This window comes from Myxocyprinus asiaticus, chromosome 47 (assembly GCF_019703515.2).
Source record: "Myxocyprinus asiaticus isolate MX2 ecotype Aquarium Trade chromosome 47, UBuf_Myxa_2, whole genome shotgun sequence".
Classification (NCBI taxonomy): domain Eukaryota; kingdom Metazoa; phylum Chordata; class Actinopteri; order Cypriniformes; family Catostomidae; genus Myxocyprinus; species Myxocyprinus asiaticus.
The window spans coordinates 15,737,452-15,760,237 of record NC_059390.1 but is presented as its reverse complement, the minus strand read 5'-3'; the positions used below and the strand labels follow the sequence as shown (position 1 = coordinate 15,760,237).

The window sequence follows — 22,786 nt, the reverse complement described above, 5'->3', positions numbered from 1 at the left end:
TTACCAAAAACTTTGAATCTCCAAAAAGCAGCATAAAAGAAATCCATAAGACTCCAGCAGTTAAATCTGTTGTCTGAAGCGATCAAATTTATTTTGGGTGAGAATGGACCAAAATATTTCTTTCACTGTACATGTGTGTGTGTCTAGGCAGGATAATGATTTTAAGCTTGATTACACTTCCAAGTGCTTGATGAATGTGCAGAGCGCTAGAAAGTGTGATCAAGCTTGAAATCATGATTGCCATGGAGACTGCTGGTGTCAAGATTTATAGTGAAAATTGAGTTTTGGTCTGTTCTCACCCAAAAGTGCACCTACTTTTATGCTCCCTTTATGTGCTTTTTGGAGTTTCAAAGTTTTGGTCAAAATTCACTTACATTGTATGGACCAACAGAGCTGAGATCTTCCTAAAATCTTTGTGTTGTGCAGACGTAAGTAAGTCACACATCTGGGATGGCATGAGGGTGAGTAAATGAACATTTTAATTTTTGGGTGAACTATTCCTTTAAATCTTCACTTTATGATTAATTTAGCAGATGACTGTATCCAAACTGACAGATCATTTCAATGCATTCAAATCAGTTTATTTCAAAGAATTGTTATTCTCTGCACATCAGTTGTCCATTAGTCCACCAGTAGATGGCCCCTTTTCTAGCCAATGAACCAAATCTAAATGAATTATGTCCTTCCCCTTTCGTGTGATTTTCATTTCACACTCATATGAACAACAAAACGCACATGTAGTGACTGAATCTCATATAAACAAATGCTGCGATTCGGTAAACCAGTTTATCACCAGCGCTTTTAAATTTTATCTGTCCACCAATCAGAGCGCTTCTTTCTGCCGTGCACAACCAATAGGGGTCTCTCTCCTAAGATGGTAACAGATCCCATAAAATAAATCAGCGATAGTGTCCTGCTCGAGCCAGCAGCGCTGTGAAAGAGCAGACATGTCGGAATTTCTGGATGACCCGTCCGTGCTCACCAAAGATAAGCTGAAAAGTGCACTGATGGCCCATAATGTGGTTCTGCCGAACGGTGACCAGAGGAAAGACGTGTTCGTACAGCTGTACTTGAAGAATCTGACCGCGCAAAACAAAAAGAGCAGCGGCTCTCCAGATGTCTTCTCCAGCGACGAGGAATTGCCACCAACCCCCGTGATCTCCAACAAGAGCCGCTCCGGCAGGGTGAGACATTCCTGGAGATGCTTGTAAACGCACAAAGAAAGATTCGGACAGATTGCTGAAGTTCCTTTAATTTGCTGCATAATTTCTCCCCTCAACATTTAAAAAGAATAACTTTAACACGTTTGTGGGGCAGAAGTTTTAGCATAGTAGCGGCGGGTAGCGATGTCCGAATCTTGTGTGAATTGTTTATATGAACCGATTCCTTTAAATGACTCGATTGAACCGATTCGCAAAGCTTTCGTAGATCACCCATACTGTTTAAGAGTCGTTTACATAATGGGAATAATTCGTATTACTAATAATTAGTATTATTTGATTTAATTATACCTTAATTTCGCCAGGTTAGTCTCTTGAGATTAACATTTATTTTCATAGAGAGGCTTGGCCAAAAGGGCAGCATAAACATTGAAACAATTATTAAAGTACACAAGTAAAAACAAGAACACAAATACTGTACATAAAATCAATTTTACAAAAAAAAAAAAAAAGAAAGAAAGAAACGAAGAATGCTCCGCGAATACTTCGGAGAATACTTTTAAATGAGTATTTGTGAATGGTTCTTTGAACCGGTGTAATAAAATGAAAGGTCCGAACGAACCGATTTGCTGAAATGAATCGACTTCACAACGCGAGTGGCGGGAAAGAATTCGAATCTTTCCGTTTTTAAATTTTGTAGCGCTCTAGGTTAACGTCACATTGATGTTTATTGATGATGACTAGTTACATTTTTCGCGCGCCTTCTGAAAGCTTGTTTGTCGGAGTTCGACGAGGTGGTTAATAAGATCTTAGTGAATAAATGACATGTGTACGCTGTCTCTCAGTGAAAACAAACAGACATGCTGCTAGCAAACTTCACAAGTTTGAAATATTAAAGTGTGATTCATTGAGAAACTGTTTAAAACCAATGAAAATCACCCAGTAACATGGATGCTGTACGTTATTTCCTTTACACATCTGTTTAAGGCGTGTCCATGGCCTGTTATATCACAGGAAACGAAAAGGCCCCAGCATGGATTTACACTGGATTACATTAAATTGGCTTCTTGTGTGGAAATGTGTACGTCATTTTCCATAGTGATATTTATGCTTCTTTGCCAAAACAATGTCATACCTGGTTACTATGTTGGGCCTTCAACCTTTTAATCAAGTATGAAGCTGTGTGCATTGTTGCCATTATTAAGAAACTGTCCAGAGAGAATACAAAAAGTTTTTTTGTTCGTTCAACTGAATTACCTCAATTCTCCCCCTACACAACTAAATAGAAACCTGTTATGTTTTAATAATTCTTTTATGTTAAAGCGAAACATTGGCACTTCTCTGTACTCTGGCACCAGGGAATAGTGTGGCCTGTCATTGTGAAATCTTCCTGCATGGGCGTTCCCCTGTCAGTGACTGCCCTCTTCATCTCTCCATGATCTACTGAGAAGTTTTTTCAGCACCTAATATAAGTCAGAGCCTGTATTTATTGAGTAGGAAATACTATTGTATTTTTGTAAACAAATGACAAGAATGAGTGAGCAGGAAGCGAGCCAATTATTCCCTCTCCTGCCTCGGTCTGAGAGTTGTAGGATATGGCTGTTTTCATTGTGGGTTTGGTCCCTTTATTGAGGAAATACTTTACGGTGACGAGGAATTCGTGCTTTGGCTGCCAGATGTGGGTATGCTTTGTGGTGTTCTTTGTAGTTTTGTACGGTCTTGGCCTCAGATGACAAGAAATGTCACACACACATATCTCTGGTATGTTTAAATTGCTGCACATACCATAGTTCAAAGTCCAAGAATCTATAGGGTCTGTATAGATGTTGGCACCCATCTCAAGCTCTTCAGTAGCACTAATCACTTGAATGCACTAGTCATAGTTGTAAGAGTTTTTGGACCAGGTTTAGTCATGCTATTTTGTGTTCCAATACCGTTTGGTTATGAATTTGTGATGCAAGAGCCACAATCGGGCAAATTTTGGGAAACTAACATCATGCTGCTTAAGTGCAAATTTCCAGAGCAGTGGTCAAGCTGACATAAAAATGCATGCTGCTTGGTTTGATGTGAACCCACAGGCTTAGGTTTTAGACAGTGCTGACAAACCAAAATCTTGTAGCATTTTAGAATAGTTAATGTAATTGACAATGGATAATTATACATCACCTATGCGGTGATGCCATTGCGGTTATTATGTTTTAAATTTAGGCCTAGATTTATTTTTTATCGTCCATTAATGAAGTATCTACCAGTTAGTACGTACTTAAATTGTATGTGCATTGCGCATGTTTAAATGTGAAGTTAGGGCTAATTATATTAGATTCTGCCATGTAAAGCCTTGTTTATACTTGTGCATGGCACTGCAACAGGCCCTGCACACACAGCTGTCAGCGGCCCAAGACATTATACTTGAGGCGCACCGCAGTTGCACTCTTCTTCAAACGACAGATGACAGTGCAGAGAAACAATCAGCTATTGGAGCAAGAAACAGCAGTGTAAATATGCTTTGCTGAACTTTACATTTACCTAGCCAGGAATGATAATAAATAGCAGTGTTTCCCCCAGGATTGTTTTTAGCAGTGGTGCAGTTGTGCGTGCCTTCATAAGTCCGTAACACCGGACCCGTATTTACGCGCGTCGGTTGAGCAATAGCATAAAATGACTTTAGGATCATTATAGGTGGGATAATAGGATCATATTCATGTTCTCCTTGTCATGTGTTTATTTACGGGGGGGGGGGGTTGTAAATTGATTAAATCATCAGAAAATGTCTAACAATCTCACGGGGGGCTACATTCTCAATTTTTACTTCTAGGTTTATTCAGATAGAATGATTTTTGAAGTATATAGCCTAATTATGGTCCTTCTCTTCCATCACTTGTTTCTCAGCAAGACGTGATTCATGCAACAGGTGCTGAATTACATTTGTTGTTGTTTTTTTGGCAGATACTTTTAACAAATACATTAAAGGGCAGTTCACCCAACAAAAAAACAAAAAAATTCTGTCATTACTCACCCTCCAGCCTGTATAATCTCTTCTGTGGAACACAGAAGATGATTTTAGGCAGAATGTTAGTTCCGGTCAGCATTCACTGTCACTGCATATTTATTTATTTTCAACACAATGAAAGTGAATGATGACTGAAACTACACTCTCCCTAACATCTTTTGTGTTCCATGGAAGAAAGTCATAAAGGTTTTATCTGGAACTGTCACTTTAAGAATACAAGTCAGTACTCACCCGTTATATTACATGGCCTTTTAATGTTGACAAAATGCACTGAAAATGTTAACGGATGAAATCCTGAGAGAGAACTTGCTTATAAAATATAATTATACAGTACTGTGCAAAAGTCTTAGGCACATAAGACAAATGCTTTTGAGAAGCATCTTAAGACGGTTATTTATATCTTTAGCTTTAGTGTGTCAATAGGAAATATAAATGTTAGACGCCCAAACATTACTTTTGCAAATAGAAAAGATTAGAATAGAAGAACAGTGAGCCCTGCAACAGACGTCATTGCCCCCACAAAGCCCCCCACTAAACATTGTGTCAGTCTGGGATTACATGAAGAGACAGAAGCAATTGAGACAGCCTAAATGGATAGAAGAACTGTGGAGAATTCTCCAAGAAGCTTGGAACATCCTATCTGCCAACAACCAAGAAAAACTGTGTCCAGGTGTACCTAGGAGAATTGGTGCAGTTTTAAAGGCAAAAGGTGGTCACACCGAAAATTGATTTAGCTTTACTGGACTTTGTATGACATTAAGTGATAAATGAAATCTATTTATGTCATTATTTTTGAAGACATCCTCACTATGCAACATTTTTCACAAGTGCCTAAAACTTCTGCACAGTACTGTGTGTGTGTGTGTGTGTGTGTGTGTGTGTGTGTGTGTGTGTGTGTGTATATATATATATATATAATTTTATTATAGATAATTTTCACATTATGTATATTATTAATATTACGTAACAGGTGTTTAAGTGTTTCTCTTCTCCTTGCAGTATGTTCTCTTTACCCAGAGCAGTTCTGGTAGCATTTTACACACCATTTTTTTTTTTTTTGCTGTTTCCGCCTTTCTTGTCAAAGGTGCTTGTAACAAGTTCGTAATTTGGATCAAAAGGAGGAAGCAGAAGATGGCGGTTCCCACACAGAAGTGTCCTTTTATTGAACTCAAAAACTTGTTCGCTTTACAGCGCAACGGTACAGCTCAGACAGGTCGCAATCGCTGCAGTTTTATCAAATTTGGGGTTGCACCTGCCCGTGACCCAAGTGGAACCGCAGAGACCATACCTCCACCTGCCCAATTGTGCACTTTAGGTTTGTTGTGAGCCCCACTCGTCACAGCGACCTCAGAACCACCCTCAGATGCTGCATATGCCATTGCAAATCATTACTGTAAATGATATCATCCAAATAAGCAGCGGCATACGCAGCGTGCAGTCTGTGGACTCAGTCCACAGCTGAAACGTAGCTGGGGCCCCAAACAAACCGAATGGAAGGGTCACAAATTGGTGTAAGACAAGCGGTGTGGAGAAGGCCGTTTTCTCACGGGACATCGGGTCAAGGAGATCTGCCAATATCCCTTTGTCAAATCCAGTGTCGAATAAAAGTGAGCCGAGCCCAACCGATCAAGCAGTTCATCAATACTGGATAAGCATCAAATTTGGACACCACGTTGACCTTTCTATAATCCACACAGAACCGGACCATCGCTTTTAGGCACCAGAACCACCGGGCTGGTCCAATCGCTGTGGGATTCCTCTATTACGCCCATATCGAGCATGGCCTTTAATTCTTCCTGTCCTACTTGTTTCTTGTGTTAAGGTAAGCGGTAGGAACGGCTATGTACCACTACTCCTGGGGTTGTCTTGATGTGGTGTTTTGAGATTAGCGTGGCCGGAGAGAGGCGAGAACACACCAGATAAATTATTTTGCAATGTGGCAACCTCCTTAGGTTGTGACAGTGAGAGGTGGTCTCCGCAAGGGACCGGGTTGAACTGATTGGCTTTTCCCTCCTCCCAATTTGGCGTATTTCATATTATGTATATTATTAATATTCCTATTGTGGATGGTACACACTTGTCCGAATTGATTTAATACCTAATAATTCGTACAGCTTACATAGTGTACGTGACATGAAAGTAGTGCCCTGATCAGTGAGGATTTCTTTCGGAATCCCCACTCAAGAGATTATACTGAAGAGTGCCTCCGCAACACTACGTGCTGAGATGTTGCGAAGAGGCACTGCTTCTGTGCATCACGTTGCGTAGTCCATCAGAACCAACACAAAGCGATGCCTACGTGCTGACTGTTCTAACCATTCTAATGGCCTGACAAGGTCCATGCCAACTCTGTCAAAGGAAACCTTGATCAACGGAAGATATGGCACTTTTGGAGTGGTCGGTAGATTCACCAGCTGACATTCGGGGCACGTCGCACACCACCATCTAACATTCCCGCTAATGCCCAGCCAATAGAAACGGGCCATGAGATGGCTTAGTGTTTTTCCCTGTTCCAAGTGACCTGCCATCGGACTATGATGAGCCACTTGGAACAACATTTCCCAACGGCTCCTTTGTACTAACAACTGGGTTGTATCTTCTTTTGTCTGAGCATCCTGCGTCACTCGATACAACCGATCATTTATTATTGAAAAATACGGATATGTGATTGCAGTGCGGGGTTGAAGGCGTTGACCATCAATGACTCTCACTTGGTCAAATGCGTGCTTAAGTGTCTCGTCTCCCGTCTGCTCCAGAGGGAAATCCCCAGCGGGAATTCCCCTAAGGGCTCCCTTACATCCTGACGCAGAGCTGAAATCCGACTGTATTACAGGACCCATCCACACACAACCCCTTTAACAATTCGGGAAAAGCCGGCCAAATAGTACCCAAAATTAGTGGATGGGTGAGGTGGGAACTAACCACAGCCTCAATGTTATGCTTTTGACCTTGAAATAGAATAGTGACCATCACTGCAGGATAATCGTAAATATCCCTGTGCACACACCTCACCTTCACCTGATTATTTGTATCCAATGCCCCATTTTGAATGAAGAATTGATGAATGGAGGTTTGGTTACAATCTGAATCCACCAAGGCTTGGTATGTACTCCCCCTAATACTCGCGGGTATTTGGTACGTCCTGGCTCGATCGGGGGCGGCCTGCGGAGTGTCGGGTACCCACATCAGCGTCAGTGATCGGAACTACTGGCGATGGCCACAGTCCCGAAGAGCAATCCGCTGCAGTATGGCTTTCTTCTCCTGAGGTACCCTGAGCTGGTTGTCGACCGGGAGTTGTTGGGCCACGAGTTGAGCCTCCCCGGTCAGCAGCGGTAGGAGGTGGACTGCCCATTGCGCCTGCGGCCATTCCAGAGCTTGGGCCGTGCGCTCGATGAGCTCCAGAAAGGTCTCCGGGTCATCTTGTGCCCCCATCTTCGGCAGCGTCACATGGGGGTTCACATGTTAAATTTCAACAGTGGCGCTCATAATTTAGCAGTGGTGGTGTGCCACTGCTGAATGCATATAGGTTATGTTCACTGATCATATGCAAGAGGTGAACTGAACAAACTATTTAGAACCAGCAGTAGGCTATTTCTGTGACTAAAATCAGGCACCTTTATTTGTTTATAGTTAAAATACTAGTGTTTCATATTTTATAGCCTATTTTATAGTCAAGATAAGAAGTTCTACATTTAAAAATATTTGTATGAACTAATTACATTTAACCATATGTTCACAAAAATGCTTTTAATTTACAAAGTATAAAATAACAAGAGCCATTCAATTATACCTTCACGGAGCACTTTATTAGAAACACTATGGTCCTTATAAAGTGACCAACAAGGTCTTCTGCTGATGTAGCCCATCCGCCTCAAGGTTCAATGTGTTTTGCATTCTGAGATGCAGTTCTGCTCACTACAATTGTACAGTTGGGGCTATGATTTACCGTAGACTTTCTGTCAGCTCGAACCAGTCTGGCAATTCTCCTTTGACCTCTCATCAACAAGGCGTTTCAGTCCGCAGAACTGCCGCTCACTGAATGTTGTGTTTTTTTTATTTTTTTTGCACCATTCTGAGTAAACTCTAGAGACTGTTGTGCATGAAAATCCCAGGAGATCAGCAGTTACAGAAATACTAAAACCAGCCCATTTGGCACCAACAATTATGCCACAGTCGAAATCACTGAGATCACATTTCCCCATTCTGATGGTTGATGTGAACGTTAACTTAAGGTCCTGAGCTTCTGTGTGAATTTATGCATTGCACTGCTGCCACATGATTGGCTGATTATCTAATCACATGACTAAGTAGGTGCACAGGTGTACCTAATAAAGTGCTCAGTGTATATTAATGAAACCGAACTTGTTTAGACCTTATTTATTCAGTATATAAACGGAAATGGATACATAGACATAGTTGTCTTTCTATACAAGAACTGAGGAGCTGCAGCAGGTAGTTTCACTGTGAAGTATTGTCCTTTTAAAATTGCAGTGCGTTTATTCCAAAAGCACAGGCACATCTGCCCTGCCCCTTTCCTCAAATTCATCCAGTGGGATTGAAGCACTTTTACAAAAACTGGGATGTGCACAGCTGCGTGAAATGGAGCTTGCGAAGGCTGCGATGTCACTTTGTGCATGGGAATCCTCTGAAAGTAGTGGCTGCGTGAAGTGAAAGGCCCTCTCGGCCTGGTTTATACACCAAATGTGACGCAAAAAAGCGAGACGAATTGCAGACAAATCTGTGCTTTTTTTTTCACCCCATTTTTTTGTATTCTGACATTCAGCAAATGATAGTCCCTCAGTTCCATCACAAATTGTTAAATAAATAAACCTGTCTTTAAAACATAACTAAAAAGGACCTTTTACCAATAGTAACGAGGATGGTCCGATTTATGCAATAAAAGTTAATCAGACATTTTTAACAATGCTTTCTAAATACATGCCAAAGTTTTAATAAGATAAACTCTTATGACTAACTTTTCTATAGAAACCCATTTTTGTTTATGGACCCATTTTTCACATGCAAATCTAGTGCTGACCTTTGTAGACGCTTTATGAGCTTCAGGGTGTTTTTCATGGACAGGGGAAAAAAAATTCCCTCCATCCTGCTGGAATGCTGTGAATGCATTTTTTGAGTAGGCACCGTTCCAGATCGGCCCCAGTGAAGGCCCCTACAATGAAACTGAAGCAAATGTCTTCATGATCTCCTCCCGTCTGTCCTTCCCCATCATAACACATTCTCTCCCCCTACACTTCACTGTTTTCACCATTTCTACTCGGTCACATGTTTGCATTTGTGAAGCAGGACTTTTTCCCATTATCACTTTGTATATGCATAACTGACCATTCGTTTAATCGCATCTCATTAGATTGTGTTTGTTGTATGTGGGTAGTTAACTTTATCTGCGTTTCTCCAGATTAATGTTTGCTCCTGAAATTACATTCTAGGTTTACTTCACATGAGCTTGATCTCAGACTCCACCCTGTTGGCTCTCTGCTGTTTCTTATGTAGTTATAGCTTCTCAGAGCAGTGTGTTTATAGGCTGGGTGGACGTAAAAGAATGCTCTCAGATTTTACTTTTAAACTTGATAGAGTTCATGTGAAGGTAAGTTTCCAAGTTCCCTCCACTTTTGCTCAAGTGTGTAATTAAAAGCCTGTCAGGCATGTTTAGACACCTGTTGCTTTAAGTTCAACTAATTTGCCATTATGTCATCTTTTACAAAGGACTACAGGTCTGCAGCACATTGCAGTGTATATAAGGGTGGGTGATTATACCGGTAGACTTGATAAACCGGTAGAAATTTGACAACCCGTATACATTTTGGAATATCGTCTTCATCTTGGTTACGCAAAATCACCACCATGTGGCAATAAATGTGCACCTCATGAAAGTGCGCGAGTCCGGCAGGCTCCAGAGACAGGAGAGCGCAAAACGGGATCACTTGTGCTACTCAATCTGACTTCTCTCAATATCACACACAAATCAAAGCCTGACTTTCTAACCACCACTGACGAGGAGAACCGCTAAAACAGTGTTATGCGTCAACAATTATGTGTCATGCATGTTTTTTTTAAATCATAACCCTTAATAAAATTCTGTTTGAATGATGTTAGATATTAGGAAACAAAGCCGGCCATGTTTGCTTTCAAATATTTTCCACAGATTAGCTACATAAATCGAGCCTAATCGGTCAAAAAATTCTGCAATTCTTATTGTATTTATTACCCTCTACTGTCTGTTACAAAATAATGAGATCATTTAAGATTTCTACTGGGCAGATATAACAAATCAGAAATACATTTAATACAATTCATGTAAAAGGTGTGTTTGCAGACATTTTAGAGACATAATTACTAGGGATGCACCGATCCGATACCTGGATCTGTATCGGCTCCAATACTGAAGCTTTTAGATGGATCGGGTATCCAAATCCAATACTGTGTGTTAGTCATGTTCGTTACTTTCAAGCTCCAAAAATGACTCGTGCATTTTATACAAAGCCACATGAAGACGTGCGATTTAGCTCTGTGAATCACAAAAGGATGTGTTTAATAAGTAAATATATAGTATGCGCAGCCCCAGCATGTTAGTGAATGGTGCTGCTCTGCTGATACAAACTCACGCACAGGCTGAAGATGCACTCATGGCTATTTTTAGCCTTCAGCGGTGCGCAATATTTGCGCACTACTCAAGAACAGCATCTCAGATGTAGACGCTCAATAGTTCGGTTCACTTATAATATGCATTTTGAACGGCACCGGAGGTGCATTTTACCAGAATTTGAATAAGAATCGAATTAAACTTCTGTGAACTTGCCTACAAAAAGTCACATACAGGACATCCTGGAGAGTTTAGAATGTCAAAATAAAAGCGTGAGGGTTTAAAAAGTGCACGATTTAAATATAGTACTGTTGTAATTCAAATTAAGTCGATATTAATAACAATTTTATTATTATTATTATTATTATCATCATCATCATCCTTAGTATTTGTTTACAATTTAAATTACTATACAATTTACAATTTGTTTACAACTATTTAAGTTGAATGGGTTCCAAAAAATAACTGTGTGAATGAAAAGTGGACTGATGTCTTACAACTAAATTGAACAAAAGAGATCTGAATCCTTTAAAGTCCAGATGCAAGTTGAAACATTTTTGGAAAAAAAAAGGAAAGGAAAAAAAATTCTACTGAAGACTTGAAGACTGGAATTACTGTTAATTTTGCTGCTACATTATCCAGTATACTAGTTAACAATAAAGTTTTTTATAATAAGCTATTCATTTATATTGAAATAATGTGTAGTTAGAGGTTTGTGTTTCTTTAAATATTAAAAAGTACTCGCAATTAGTTCCACACAATTATGTGAAGATATTCTAAACTGATTATGCAAAAAAACACCGGTATCGGCTTGGGATCGGTATCGGCCGATACTGAGATTTCCGATATTGAAATCGGATCGGAAGAGAAAAAGTGGTATTGGTGTATGCCTAATAATTACAATCCAATAATAGATCCTAACTATATTTTAAATAAATCTAAACCAACAAGAAATTTGATGGCATATTTCATTAATTTATTCTTTTATAAAGTTCCACTTATTACAACAAAACTTGTGCATCTTTAATTATACATTGTTATATGAACAACCCGTCAGTAACTGCACTGCTTGATTTAAGAGACACAGGTCATCATTAAATAAACAATAACAGTTCCAGAGACAGTTTAGACTGTTTTGTAGCCTAATGTTGTTCTTCAGGCTTGTGAGACTTCAACAGTTCTTATTTAATTTCAAGTTGGTCATTCATAACTTGCGCATCAGTATAAGATTACTTGTATACTGGAAGTGCTGTAAGTTTCGCGCTGTAGATTCAAAAGAACCTGCTCATTAGAATGGCTCTTTCGGGATAGAAATGTACCGGAAGTGCAAATGTTTCACTCTGTAGATTCAAAAGAGCCGGCTCAAGACTCGTTTGATCGGGAATTAAATACACTGGTAGAGATGTGTGTTTTACACCGTAGAGTCAGTAGAGGGCAGCGCTGCTGCAGAAATGTGCTGCTGGAAACACTGTCAGAGTATTTCAGAACGGTGTTCCAACTGCAATGGTGGAAAATCGCACACATGAGAACCATTAATGGAACTGAAAGTCATGAAGATCACACTATTCTGGTAATTTTTTTTTTTAAAGAATGGAACTAGTTCTGAACAAGAACCGGTTCTCTGTTCCCAACCCTAGCCATCACTGTTTGAAATAATGTGTAGAATTTACAAGAAAGAACATTGAGTTTACATTCATTTGTATAAGAAACACTAAAAAGGTTACCGTCACTTTAAGAGTTTCAAGGTGCATTTCACAGTGTTCCGGTTCAGCGAACATCAATGAGAATCTCTCGGTTTCTTTAGCGCATCCATGCTATGTGAGATTAAAATTGATGAGAATTTACTTTTTTTTTTATTTTTATATCTGACTGTAAAGAACAGGAAGGACATTAAGACACATTATTCAATGAAAGTGGAGTGCGAGTGGAGTAAGAGTCTTTGATGGACACGCATTGCAAGGAGGAAATGATCCATTTTAATCTCAGGCACTTTTCATCAAAACAAGCTGATTTTTCCAGGTATTTCAGTACTTAAATTTATAAAAGCTAAATTCAAGCACTTTAAGGACCTTGTATGAATCCTGTAAACAGTGTAGAAAAAAACGCAGTAGGGGTAAAATCAAGTGATAGAGAGATTATGATGTTTGACAGGTCATTTCATGTATGATCACATGGACAGAAAACAATGCTGCAAATTTCGAATTATCGAGTTATGCCACGATATGGTTCATTTTTATTTATTTTTGGTTCTCGATATATCGAAATTCAATATAACATCACATCTCTAATAATAATACTGGTTAATGTTAGACTAAAATGTGGCATAATGAAATTTAGCATTATTGTAAGGTTGATTTAAAACCATTATTTTTACTTTGACTTTTACAATATGGTTATTTAATATATAATCCTTTTTTTCCCCCTATATTGTGATTTATTTAGAGTTATATAAAACTACTCCTATCATGATATAAGATGTCATATTGCCCACCCTGTGTATTCATTAAAACATCAAGTATTAAATTATAATAAATTTGCTGTATAGTATTGTAATGTTAATGTGCCTCTCTTCCTCACAGAAAGCTACCAGGAAAACGGATAAAGTTCGTCCAGAGGAAATCGATGTCACCGAATTGACCAATGAGGGTTTGAAAGACCTGTTACTGAAGTATGGTTTGAACGCAGGACCCATTGTTGGTGAGCCACTTAAGATTGAAAACTTAAATATTACTGTGAGATGTAACGGAGAAATATTTACAGATGGTGCAAGAACTGATCAAAGCCTTTTCTTATCTTGAATAGCTCTATTCATTTGTGTTACTAGGTTGGGTATAGAGTTGTCATCACTCGGCATTAAAAACAGCAACTAAAAGGTTTTAATATCTGGAACTGTCAATATGGCCTTCCAGTGTCTTCCCCGCTTTTCATGATGTCAAAGAAACATAAATTTGAATGCTGTAAATGAAACTGTATTCACCCATAATGTTAAACATGCTCAGTAGAATTGAACTGCATTGACCTGTTCTGACCAATGTCTTACTCACTTCAGCATCCACCCGTAAGGTCTATGAAAAGAGGCTTCAAAAATTGTTGGATCTGGGCCCTCCTGAAAAAGTGGCCCCTCCCTCAGATGTATCACATGTAGATGGCAACCATAATGGCAACACAGACTCAGACCAGTACAGTGACAAGGAGGAAGGTAACCGTACCAACCAATCCCTTAAATGAACATATGCGTCTTGGGAAGCTAAATATTAACACTTGGGAAGCTGGTGCAGAAACGGTAGCACCAGCCCCTGTGTCTGTGCCCGAACCAGAACCAGAAGTGGAAGCAGAACCCATTCCAGTTGTGGAGAGGCCTGTCAGGAGCAGAGAGAAAATACAAGTGACCACCAGAACACGCGGTAGCCAGCACAACAGGGTGAGGAAGAAATTGTTCTTTCTCTCACTTTCCCTTCCCTTTGTACATACAGTAGTATATTTTCTGTGCTGAACCTGAGGTAAATGCACACTAGCCAAAATGTGCCTCGTTTGTGTCAAACTGTACAACTTTTTACGTGAAACAAAGGAAATGAGGTGTTGTGACAAGTAGTTGACTGATACTGTTTACAATATCTAAAGAAGGTTGGCCGATGTGTATGCCAGTTAAACTATTACACAGGAGTAATGATATACAGAATAACAGCAAGATTGCGATTGTGTTGCTTTCATACGACAATTTAACAAACAATTAATAAGTCATTGACAAATAAGATGGTCCGAGGTGAAAGAAATGAATTTTAAAATATGTGTCAAGTCTAATTTAGTTACAACAATTTTTAGATATTAGATCAAATAATTTGGTTATGGTAACAAAATGGCAACCTACATGTTGGTTACACCATATGACTGATTTAATGGACATGTTTTTCAAACATTAATAATGTTTTTAAATGTAAACATTTTCACTGCTTTTTTTTTTTTTTTTTTTTTTTTAAGGATAGTTAATAAAAGGTTAATACTCACGCTTTTTTTTTTTTTTTTTTTTTCTTCAAGAATTTTAGCTTTTAATATGATTTTGTTTTCCCGTCTCTGGACGGTTACACCACATGACATTTTACTTTTAAGGACTAGAAAAAATATCAAATGACTTTGAACTGAGAAATTGAAAATGTATTCATCATGGAAGAGGTGTATTCAAGTAATTGTGTTGCGTGAATTTCATTTGTTAATTAATTGTTGGTTAATTTAATAGATCTCACGTCATTGACACGAATAGTAGTTAACCTGTGTTATTGCACTGATACTCTGTTTTGAACTAGTGTTGTTTCATTCGTAAATTGAGCAACTTGTTCATGTTCGGTTCCATTTTTTTTGGTGGTGAACGACTCTGTTTTTAACAAATCAGTTGAGTCACTGAGTGAACGACTCTTTAATAACATAAGATATACTCATTTGTCACCACCTATTGGAGTAAATATGCAAACTCCAGAAATAGTCAATAAATCAAATCAAAATGAACAATGAATCTAAAATCCCCACCACTATTTAGAAAGCCACGAACACAGAGAAGCTGAGCTATGTAAATGAAGTGTCCCAGTGCTGTTGGACTTTATATATCAGCTTTCTTGGAACACTGCTCATCCAGCCAGATTCCGGAACTGAAACTAAATGTTGCATAATGTATTTTAAAAATATATATAATACAATATAATGATAGCAAATGAGACACAATAGCTAAAATTAAATTAAACATTTATGGAACACATTTATTCAAAGTTTACTTAAAATATTTGAAAACAAAACAATTTTCATTATCCAATATTAATAATCCAATGAATTGGCCTGAGGCTGACCAATATATCAGTCTACCACTAGTTGTGACAAAATGGTAAAGGAAACAAATCTGTAAGCAGACTGAAGATATTAGGGTTCAATTGATTTCAGTTGCAACTTGTAGCCCCCACTGTCTCATATCCCTTCCTTTTCACTTTAGCTGATCACAGACTTTAATCCCCTCTTATCATCTTATTGCCCCTCCTTCCTCCAAAAATACTTGGCTTTTGCATTCCTGTGTGACTTTACCTGGAACTCAACCCTATAGCTGTACTTAAACTTCCTAACCAGCATCACCTTCGTCAACTGCAAAATAGATCTAACCTGCAGCAGGTGGTCATGTTTGCTCTGGGCGTTGTCTGTCCAAATGCCCCACTTTTAAGTATTTGCATTCGTTGCATCATTTCCACATTATAAAACTACACTTGTTTGGACAGAATGTGACTATTCATGTTTCTCATGACTATGTGTTGGAGCGGATCGTAAAGGAAAAGCAGCCAATACATGTCCATCATTCATTGCTGCTCCTTCAATACAGTTTAAAAAGCATCCCAGGTGGCACCTCATGAAGTTGGTTGAGAGAATGCTCAGAATGAGCTGTAATCTAGACCAAGGGTGGCTACTATGGAGAAGCTAAAATATACAATGGTTTTGAAAAAATAATGTCACTAAATAATTCTCTTACTTTCATTTTGTGTTATTTCACAGTTTTGATGACTTTACTATTATTGTGGAACATAGTAATAATGAAGAGGTGTGTGCAAATTTGGTGGTTTTCGACATGAAATTTGGAAGCGAGATGTCCTGTTCTCCTGTAGAAAGATTTGTCAGCTCCATATGTCATGTCAGAAAACAGCCACCTAAAAATGTATTGTTTTTCCATGACGCTCACACCTGCATATTTTCCCACCATTACCTGTTCAGCATACAACAGCGCCACCTGCTGTTGAACCTCACAAGAGATCTGATCTGCTGCAGGTGATCCCATGACTGCGATTGTTTGCTCTGTCTGGTATGGGCATTGTCTGTGCTTCACATTTAAATGTTCACACACCTGCTGTCATCATCAGATCAACTTCTACTTTTGTTCGGGGAAGTTCTAGATTTTTTTTGTTGTGTGATGTTTAGTAGGAGGAGGAGGAGGAGGAGGAAGATGAGCAGAAGGAAGACTGGCCAGTCTTGAATGTTAAGAGAAAATCAAAGAGATTGTCTCGCAGGCTGGATCAGACGGTCCCCACCAGTGATGACACCGTAACCCAATCTGTCGTTTTGTTATTTTTGTACATCACCAGGTTTCTGGATGTTTGCTCACAATGGTGATGTTATAAAAACATTTTTGGATGAACACAAGGTGTGTTTAGGTTTCCACTTGAAGCACATTTTGGTCACCTTCATATTTGCTTTACAAATTAGATGAGGCCCTCCGTTGTAGTAGCATATTTTGTTACTCAACAGTATGTTTATGTGGTGTTTTCAGGAAAACTCTGAGCTCTCACCTGTCGAGTTCTTTCCTGTTTCCATAGACAGGAGAAGGACAGGCCCTGTGGTAGGTTTCCTAAAAAACTGGTACAAATATACACTATATTGCCAAAAGTATTCGCTCACCCATCCAAATAATTGAATTCAGGTGTTCCAATCACTTCCATGGCCACAGGTGTATAAAATGAAGCACCTAGGCATGCAGACTGCTTCTACAAACATTTGTGAAAGAATGGGCCGCTCTCAGGAGCTCAGTGAATTCCAGCGTGGTACTGTGATAGGATGTCACCTGTGCAACAAGTCCAGTCGTGAAATTTCCTCGCTACTAAATATTCCACAGTCAACTGTCAGTGGTATTATAACAAAGTGGAAGCCACGAAGTGGTAGGCCACGTAAAATGACAGAGCGGGGTCAGCGGATGCTGAGGCGCATAGTGCGCAGAGGTCGCCAACTTTCTGCAGAGTCAATCGCTACAGACCTCCAAAATTCATGTGGCCTTCAGATTAGCTCAAGAACAGTGCATAGAGAGCTTCATGGAATGGGTTTCCATGGCCGAGCAGCTGCATCCAAGCCATACATCACCAAGTGCAATGCAAAGCATCAGATGCAGTGGTGTAAAGCACGCCGCCACTGGACTCTAGAGCAGTGGAGACGCGTTCTCTGGAGTGACGAATCACGCTTCTCCATCTGGCAATCTGATGGACGAGTCTGGGTTTGGTGGTTGCCAGGAGAACGGTACTTGTCTGACTGCATTGTGCCAACTGTGAAGTTTGGTGGAGGGGGATTATGGTGTGGGGTTGTTTTTCAGGAGCTGGGCTTGGCCCTTTAGTTCCAGTGAAAGGAACTCTGAATGCTTCAGCATACCAAGAGATTTTGGACAATTCCATGCTCCCAACTTTGTGGGAACAGTTTGGGGATGGCCCCTTCCTGTTCCAACATGATTGCGCACCAGTGCACAAAGCAAGGTCCATAAAGACATGGATGAGCGAGTTTGGTGTGGAAGAACTTGACTGGCCTGCACAGAGTCTTGACCTCAACCCGATAGAGCACCTTTGGGATGAATTAGAGCGAAGACTGCGAGCCAGGCCTTCTCGTCCAACATCAGTGTCTGACCTCACAAATGCGCTTCTGGAAGAATGGTCAAAAATTCCCATAAACACACTCCTAAACCTTGTGGAAAGCCTTCCCAGAAGAGTTGAAGCTGTTATAGCTGCAAAGGGTGGGCCGACGTCATATTAAACCCTATGGATTAAGAATGGGATGTCACTTAAGTTCATATGTGTCTAAAGGCAGATGAGCGAATACTTTTGGCAATATAGTGTAACTAGATTTGCTTTTCCTGAAGTAAATACCAGTGCTTGCAAGGCAGCAGTAGAATTGTTAGTTTGGTTAAGCTATTATAATTTGGTTCTGTGTACATGAACCGCTTTGCCGTTGGCAAGACACTCGGTGTGTGTCTTGTTTTTTGTCAGCTGCATAAGAATCACCACATAGTTGCTATGAAATATAAAGGTGACTCTAAAGGGTAATGTATCCAAGGAAAACAAGACCAATCTCAACTCTATTTTATTTCACCAGATTAATGAGGAATAAAGTTTATTGTAATTCATAGGATATGGAGTTTGAGATAAGATGTTTGTGCTAAAGGGGCACGTTTCCATGTAATCGCATGTTTCTTTGCATGCCCTCATTTCAATTAAGAGCACTTGATTTTTCGAATCAAAACATGCTTTGGTAATATTCATCTGTATTTTAATCCTCACTTCATTTTTGAAAGATTTAGATACAGCAACCCTTCCCATGTACACGCCTTTTTTATTTTACCTCTAGAAGCCCCCGATAAACTGTAGAATGATGCCAACATATCGACATCGATTTTTGAAGATGGCAAACGTTCCACAAAGCAAATATCGGCTCCAATTAATCTGTAAAACCGATATATCGGTCTACCTCTAAAATATATATATATATATATATATATATATATATATATATATATATATATACACTGCATGGTATTGTATGTTTTCTTTGAGGTTTATTGAGTTATACACAACTCCGTACTATCAAGACAAACAGTCCAGCAAACCAGGATGGTGTTTTTTTCATATAAACGTTAATTACCTGGCTTGGTAAATACAGTTTAATGTTTTCTCCTATCTCAGGGTAGTTTGAGCTCATTTTGAGTTTTGAATCTCTTCGGTCTCTAGTTTGATGAGAATGCCGCTGACATCACATCCCCTCCAGCTAGACCATCCAATTGAGAGCCACTAGTTTCCTTGCTTAATACAGCTTGCTTTGAGGTGATTCCTTCATACACTTTCATCTTTCTTAGTTCACCCTTTCAGCTCTCTCTAAATAAAGGTATCGGATGTCTAGGCACTATTTTATTGTCCATAATGTCTTTTGTAAATGCAGTGAGTCTCAAATTCATACAAGAGGCCATGTAAAAGGTCTTAATTGACCTGGGAGCCATGCTTCTGCGGTATGCACTTCTGATTTATTAATGTGTAATGGTTAATAACTCGAATAATTTTAGTAGCTAAGCAGGGTGTCTCTTCTCTGAAGGCTTTGTCTCAGGAGTCTAAAACTGTCTCGGTACCCAAGCTTTCAAAACACATTCAGCCTCAATTGAGTTAGAACAAACCTTCTAAACCTTTGACATGATGTTCTGTCTATCACCTACCCGTGATGGCCAGAGAGAGGCTTGCCTGTCACCCTCACTGTCTTTTAGGGACTCTGCATATTGTATGACATCAGATGACTTGACGCCTGTGTCTGTTAAACTTTCCCAGGTTTGCTCTTGATAATTATTTATATTTTATTCTTAACTTTTTATTATAGTAAATGATATATTTTTACATGGGTGCTGAAATTTACAGTTTATGTGAATCTAACCACACTTCATCAGGAGAGCTATGGTTCACCACAGACCCAGTCCAAAATCACCCCTTTCCTCTCCCCGGTCACTCCTGTCCGTGGGTTTGATAGCAGCCTGACAGCTACACAGAAGACTGCAATGGTAATGCCATGATCAGTAAAGTGTCTGGGTTCACGGATATATGGTCATGAGGGAACTCCACTTAAATGGAGTAGGGGTGCACAAATCTGTTTTGGTTAGACACAGTTGTCGTGTTATAAAATGTCTTTTTCTGAAAAGTGAAATCTGACAACATGGATCTTCAGGACCTAAGCAACTGCGAGGTTTAATAGCATTAAATGCTGGATCAGCATCCACCTAATTATTTTTGTCTGTGTACAGGTTGAAAAGGTGTCTGCCGTTGATCAGACCCCAAGGACCGTAGAGAGAGACGTTCTTGAAGAGATCTTTTCTAACGAAAACCTCAGCACTCCCACAGGAATCAGGTATAAACGGAAGATTTTAAAGGGATAGTTCACCCAAAAATGAAAATTCTGTCGTAATTTACTCGCCCGTATGTTGCTCAAACACTTATGACTTTGGCATTCAGAGGAGATGTTCTAATGGCAGTTGATAATGATTCACTTTAAAACGTAAAAAAGGCCCCAAAAGTATCGTAAAAGTAGTTCACGTGACTCGTACATCATATTCCATGTCTTCTAAAGGCATACAGTAGATTTTGGCGAGAACCCAAAATATAAGTCCCTTTTCAGTTACAAACTTAACATCCGTTGCACGTTCATGAGCGCAATAAGAAGCTCATTGACAGTGGCTCATGTATTCACACAGCAACTTGTGTTGTTCAGCAACAGTTACCTCAGTGCAGTGGCGGAGCTAGGGGGTGGCCAGGGGTGGCTGTGACCACCATGGACCAAAGCCTGGCCACCCCAATGGCCACCCCGCTCGCAACTGCCGCTTTGGTCATTTTTTGTCTTTGGCACAATTTAGTTTTTAAAGGTGGAACTGTCTCTGTACAACCGCAACACACAGGAGTCTTAACATGTGCGCACACCAAGGTCGCCGCACCTCTCTGTCCCAGGTGTCACTATATTCCACCCCCCGACGATACGGAAATGCTGCCTGAAAATGTCTGTGCTACTACAGACTGATCGCTGGCCCCTGCCAGGCTACCCCTGTGAAAAACTCCTGGCTCTGCCCCTGCCTCAGTGGGCTGGGTGATAAAATTTTATCATGATTAACTTTAGGTATTTTGTTCTAAATCTAGACAATCAGATCAGGTGTGTGTTGCTAAAAACTCAAGCAGTTCAGCAAACTTAATTTTTTACCCTGCCTGCATATAATGTGCACAAGCATGTTGTTATCTGGGGTGAAGTGTGATTATTAACTTTAATATCCTGAATTTCTAGTATGCATATTTAAACTGTCAGGCTCCTAATAACTAATTTGTTTGTCTACATCCCATGTTTACCTGCCTCCTCAGTGCCACCTGTCGGCGACCAATCAGAGGAGCAGCTGGCCGGCCTGTAGTTGATACAAAGCTGGACGAATCCCGTTTCCATCTTGCGGAGCTCAGAGAAACCAACACCTCCTACACAGAGACCCGGTCTGTTCCATGGGCGGCAACTGTCCCTTTAACCGCTTCCAAGCCTCTGGCACCCCCCGCTGTGAAGACCAGAGCACGTCGTGGCCTGCCAGTCTGGGTGCAGCTTGTGCTGCTCAGTGCAGTCGCTGTATTTCTGTTCTTTGTCTACCAGGCCATGGAGACTAATGAGGTTGGACTCTTCAAGCAAAGTGGAGCAGATGATAGCACCAGCAAGTGAACATCGTACAAATCATCCCAGTCTTTGCCCTCTCTCTTTATCATTCTCAGCCAGTATGACACTTTGTTGGCTCAACCATTAAAATCATGGACCTTTACCTGCTTTCTTTGTAGATTCATAAAGATGGCAATGCTTCAGCATCATGTTCTCTGTTCCTGCCCTCTGCCAACTGAATCGGTTGAGAGGAAGAAAACATGGTTTTAATTTTAAGAAAGAGGAGCCTCTTATAGTTTCTGAGTCATGAACTGTTTTTTTCCTTCTTTTTGCTTGTTGAGTGAGTGAGTGGATGGGTGTATGATTTCATTTGTATTTTATTTTACAAGTTAATGTTGGTGCTGTCAGAGTGTTGAAGATGAGTTGTCTATTTACCTTTTTGTTTTCTTTGTTAACATCATTTAGTGTCTACTTGTCATATATGCATTTATTTTCACAGCTCTTAAAAGATGCTGTATTCATCTTAACATTGATGCCTCTTGTAGTATTTATGTATCTGTTGTTGAAATACAAATATTTTCAATAAACTGTATTTGCAATGTATTCTTAAAGATTAGATGAGTCATTGTTGTTTCAGGATCTTGGGTGTAGAGTTACAGGTAGCTTATGAATCCTAAAATGTCAGCAATTAATTTGAATGGTATAAAAACACCAATTGAGAATTTTCAAAACAGACCATTTAAAAAAAAGGGGAAAAAAAGAAATACTGATTTGTAATGTGGATTTAAAAGGAACGGGGCAGTTTGATTTCTCATCTGCTAAAATTTGAAGTAGATCTATACTTTCTACATTGTCACCAAAGACGGTTTCTAAATTGCCCCCTAGAATTTCCTTGTACTTCTCCAGCCGGCCCCTCTCCCCCTCACAACCTAGTACCAGCCTTGGTGGGAGGGTTTGAGTGCCTTTAGTCATTAAACATAAAATTTAATAATGTTGTTTATCCTCACTTCATTTCAGTTGGCTGGTATATTTTAATGTGTATCTACAGTATATGTTTGACCTCCTTAATAATAGAATTTTTTATAT

At 39.6% G+C, this 22,786-nt stretch overlaps 1 protein-coding gene across 2 annotated transcripts; it reads left to right on the top strand.

Annotated features, from left to right (window-relative positions):
* The first annotated feature begins 713 nt into the window (after positions 1 to 713).
* LOC127436499 (lamina-associated polypeptide 2, isoforms beta/gamma-like) lies at positions 714 to 22,289 on the top strand. Of its 2 annotated transcripts, none has more exons than XM_051690698.1 (6): positions 714 to 1,184; positions 13,351 to 13,468; positions 13,821 to 13,970; positions 14,041 to 14,192; positions 20,328 to 20,431; positions 21,427 to 22,289. In XM_051690698.1, the coding sequence occupies exons 1-6, from the start codon at positions 948 to 950 to the stop codon at positions 21,764 to 21,766; spliced, it is 1,101 nt and encodes a 366-aa protein (XP_051546658.1). In that variant the 5' UTR covers positions 714 to 947; the 3' UTR covers positions 21,767 to 22,289. The 2 variants fall into 2 exon arrangements, with proteins under 2 accessions (XP_051546658.1, XP_051546659.1); XM_051690699.1 differs by having other exon boundaries at positions 843 to 1,184; positions 14,050 to 14,192; positions 21,427 to 22,287.
* The last annotated feature ends 497 nt before the right edge of the window (positions 22,290 to 22,786 follow it).

What these genes read in the sequence shown, in the direction of transcription:
- LOC127436499 (XM_051690698.1), top strand. Translation starts at nt 948, where the DNA reads ATGTCGGAATTTCTGGATGACCCGTCCGTGCTCACCAAAGATAAGCTG. An exon ending in ACAAGAGCCGCTCCGGCAGG is followed by an intron (nt 1,185 to 13,350) that starts GTGAGACATTCC and finishes TCTTCCTCACAG; the next exon opens with AAAGCTACCAGGAAAACGGA. An exon ending in GCGGTAGCCAGCACAACAGG is followed by an intron (nt 14,193 to 20,327) that starts GTGAGGAAGAAA and finishes GTCTGTGTACAG; the next exon opens with GTTGAAAAGGTGTCTGCCGT.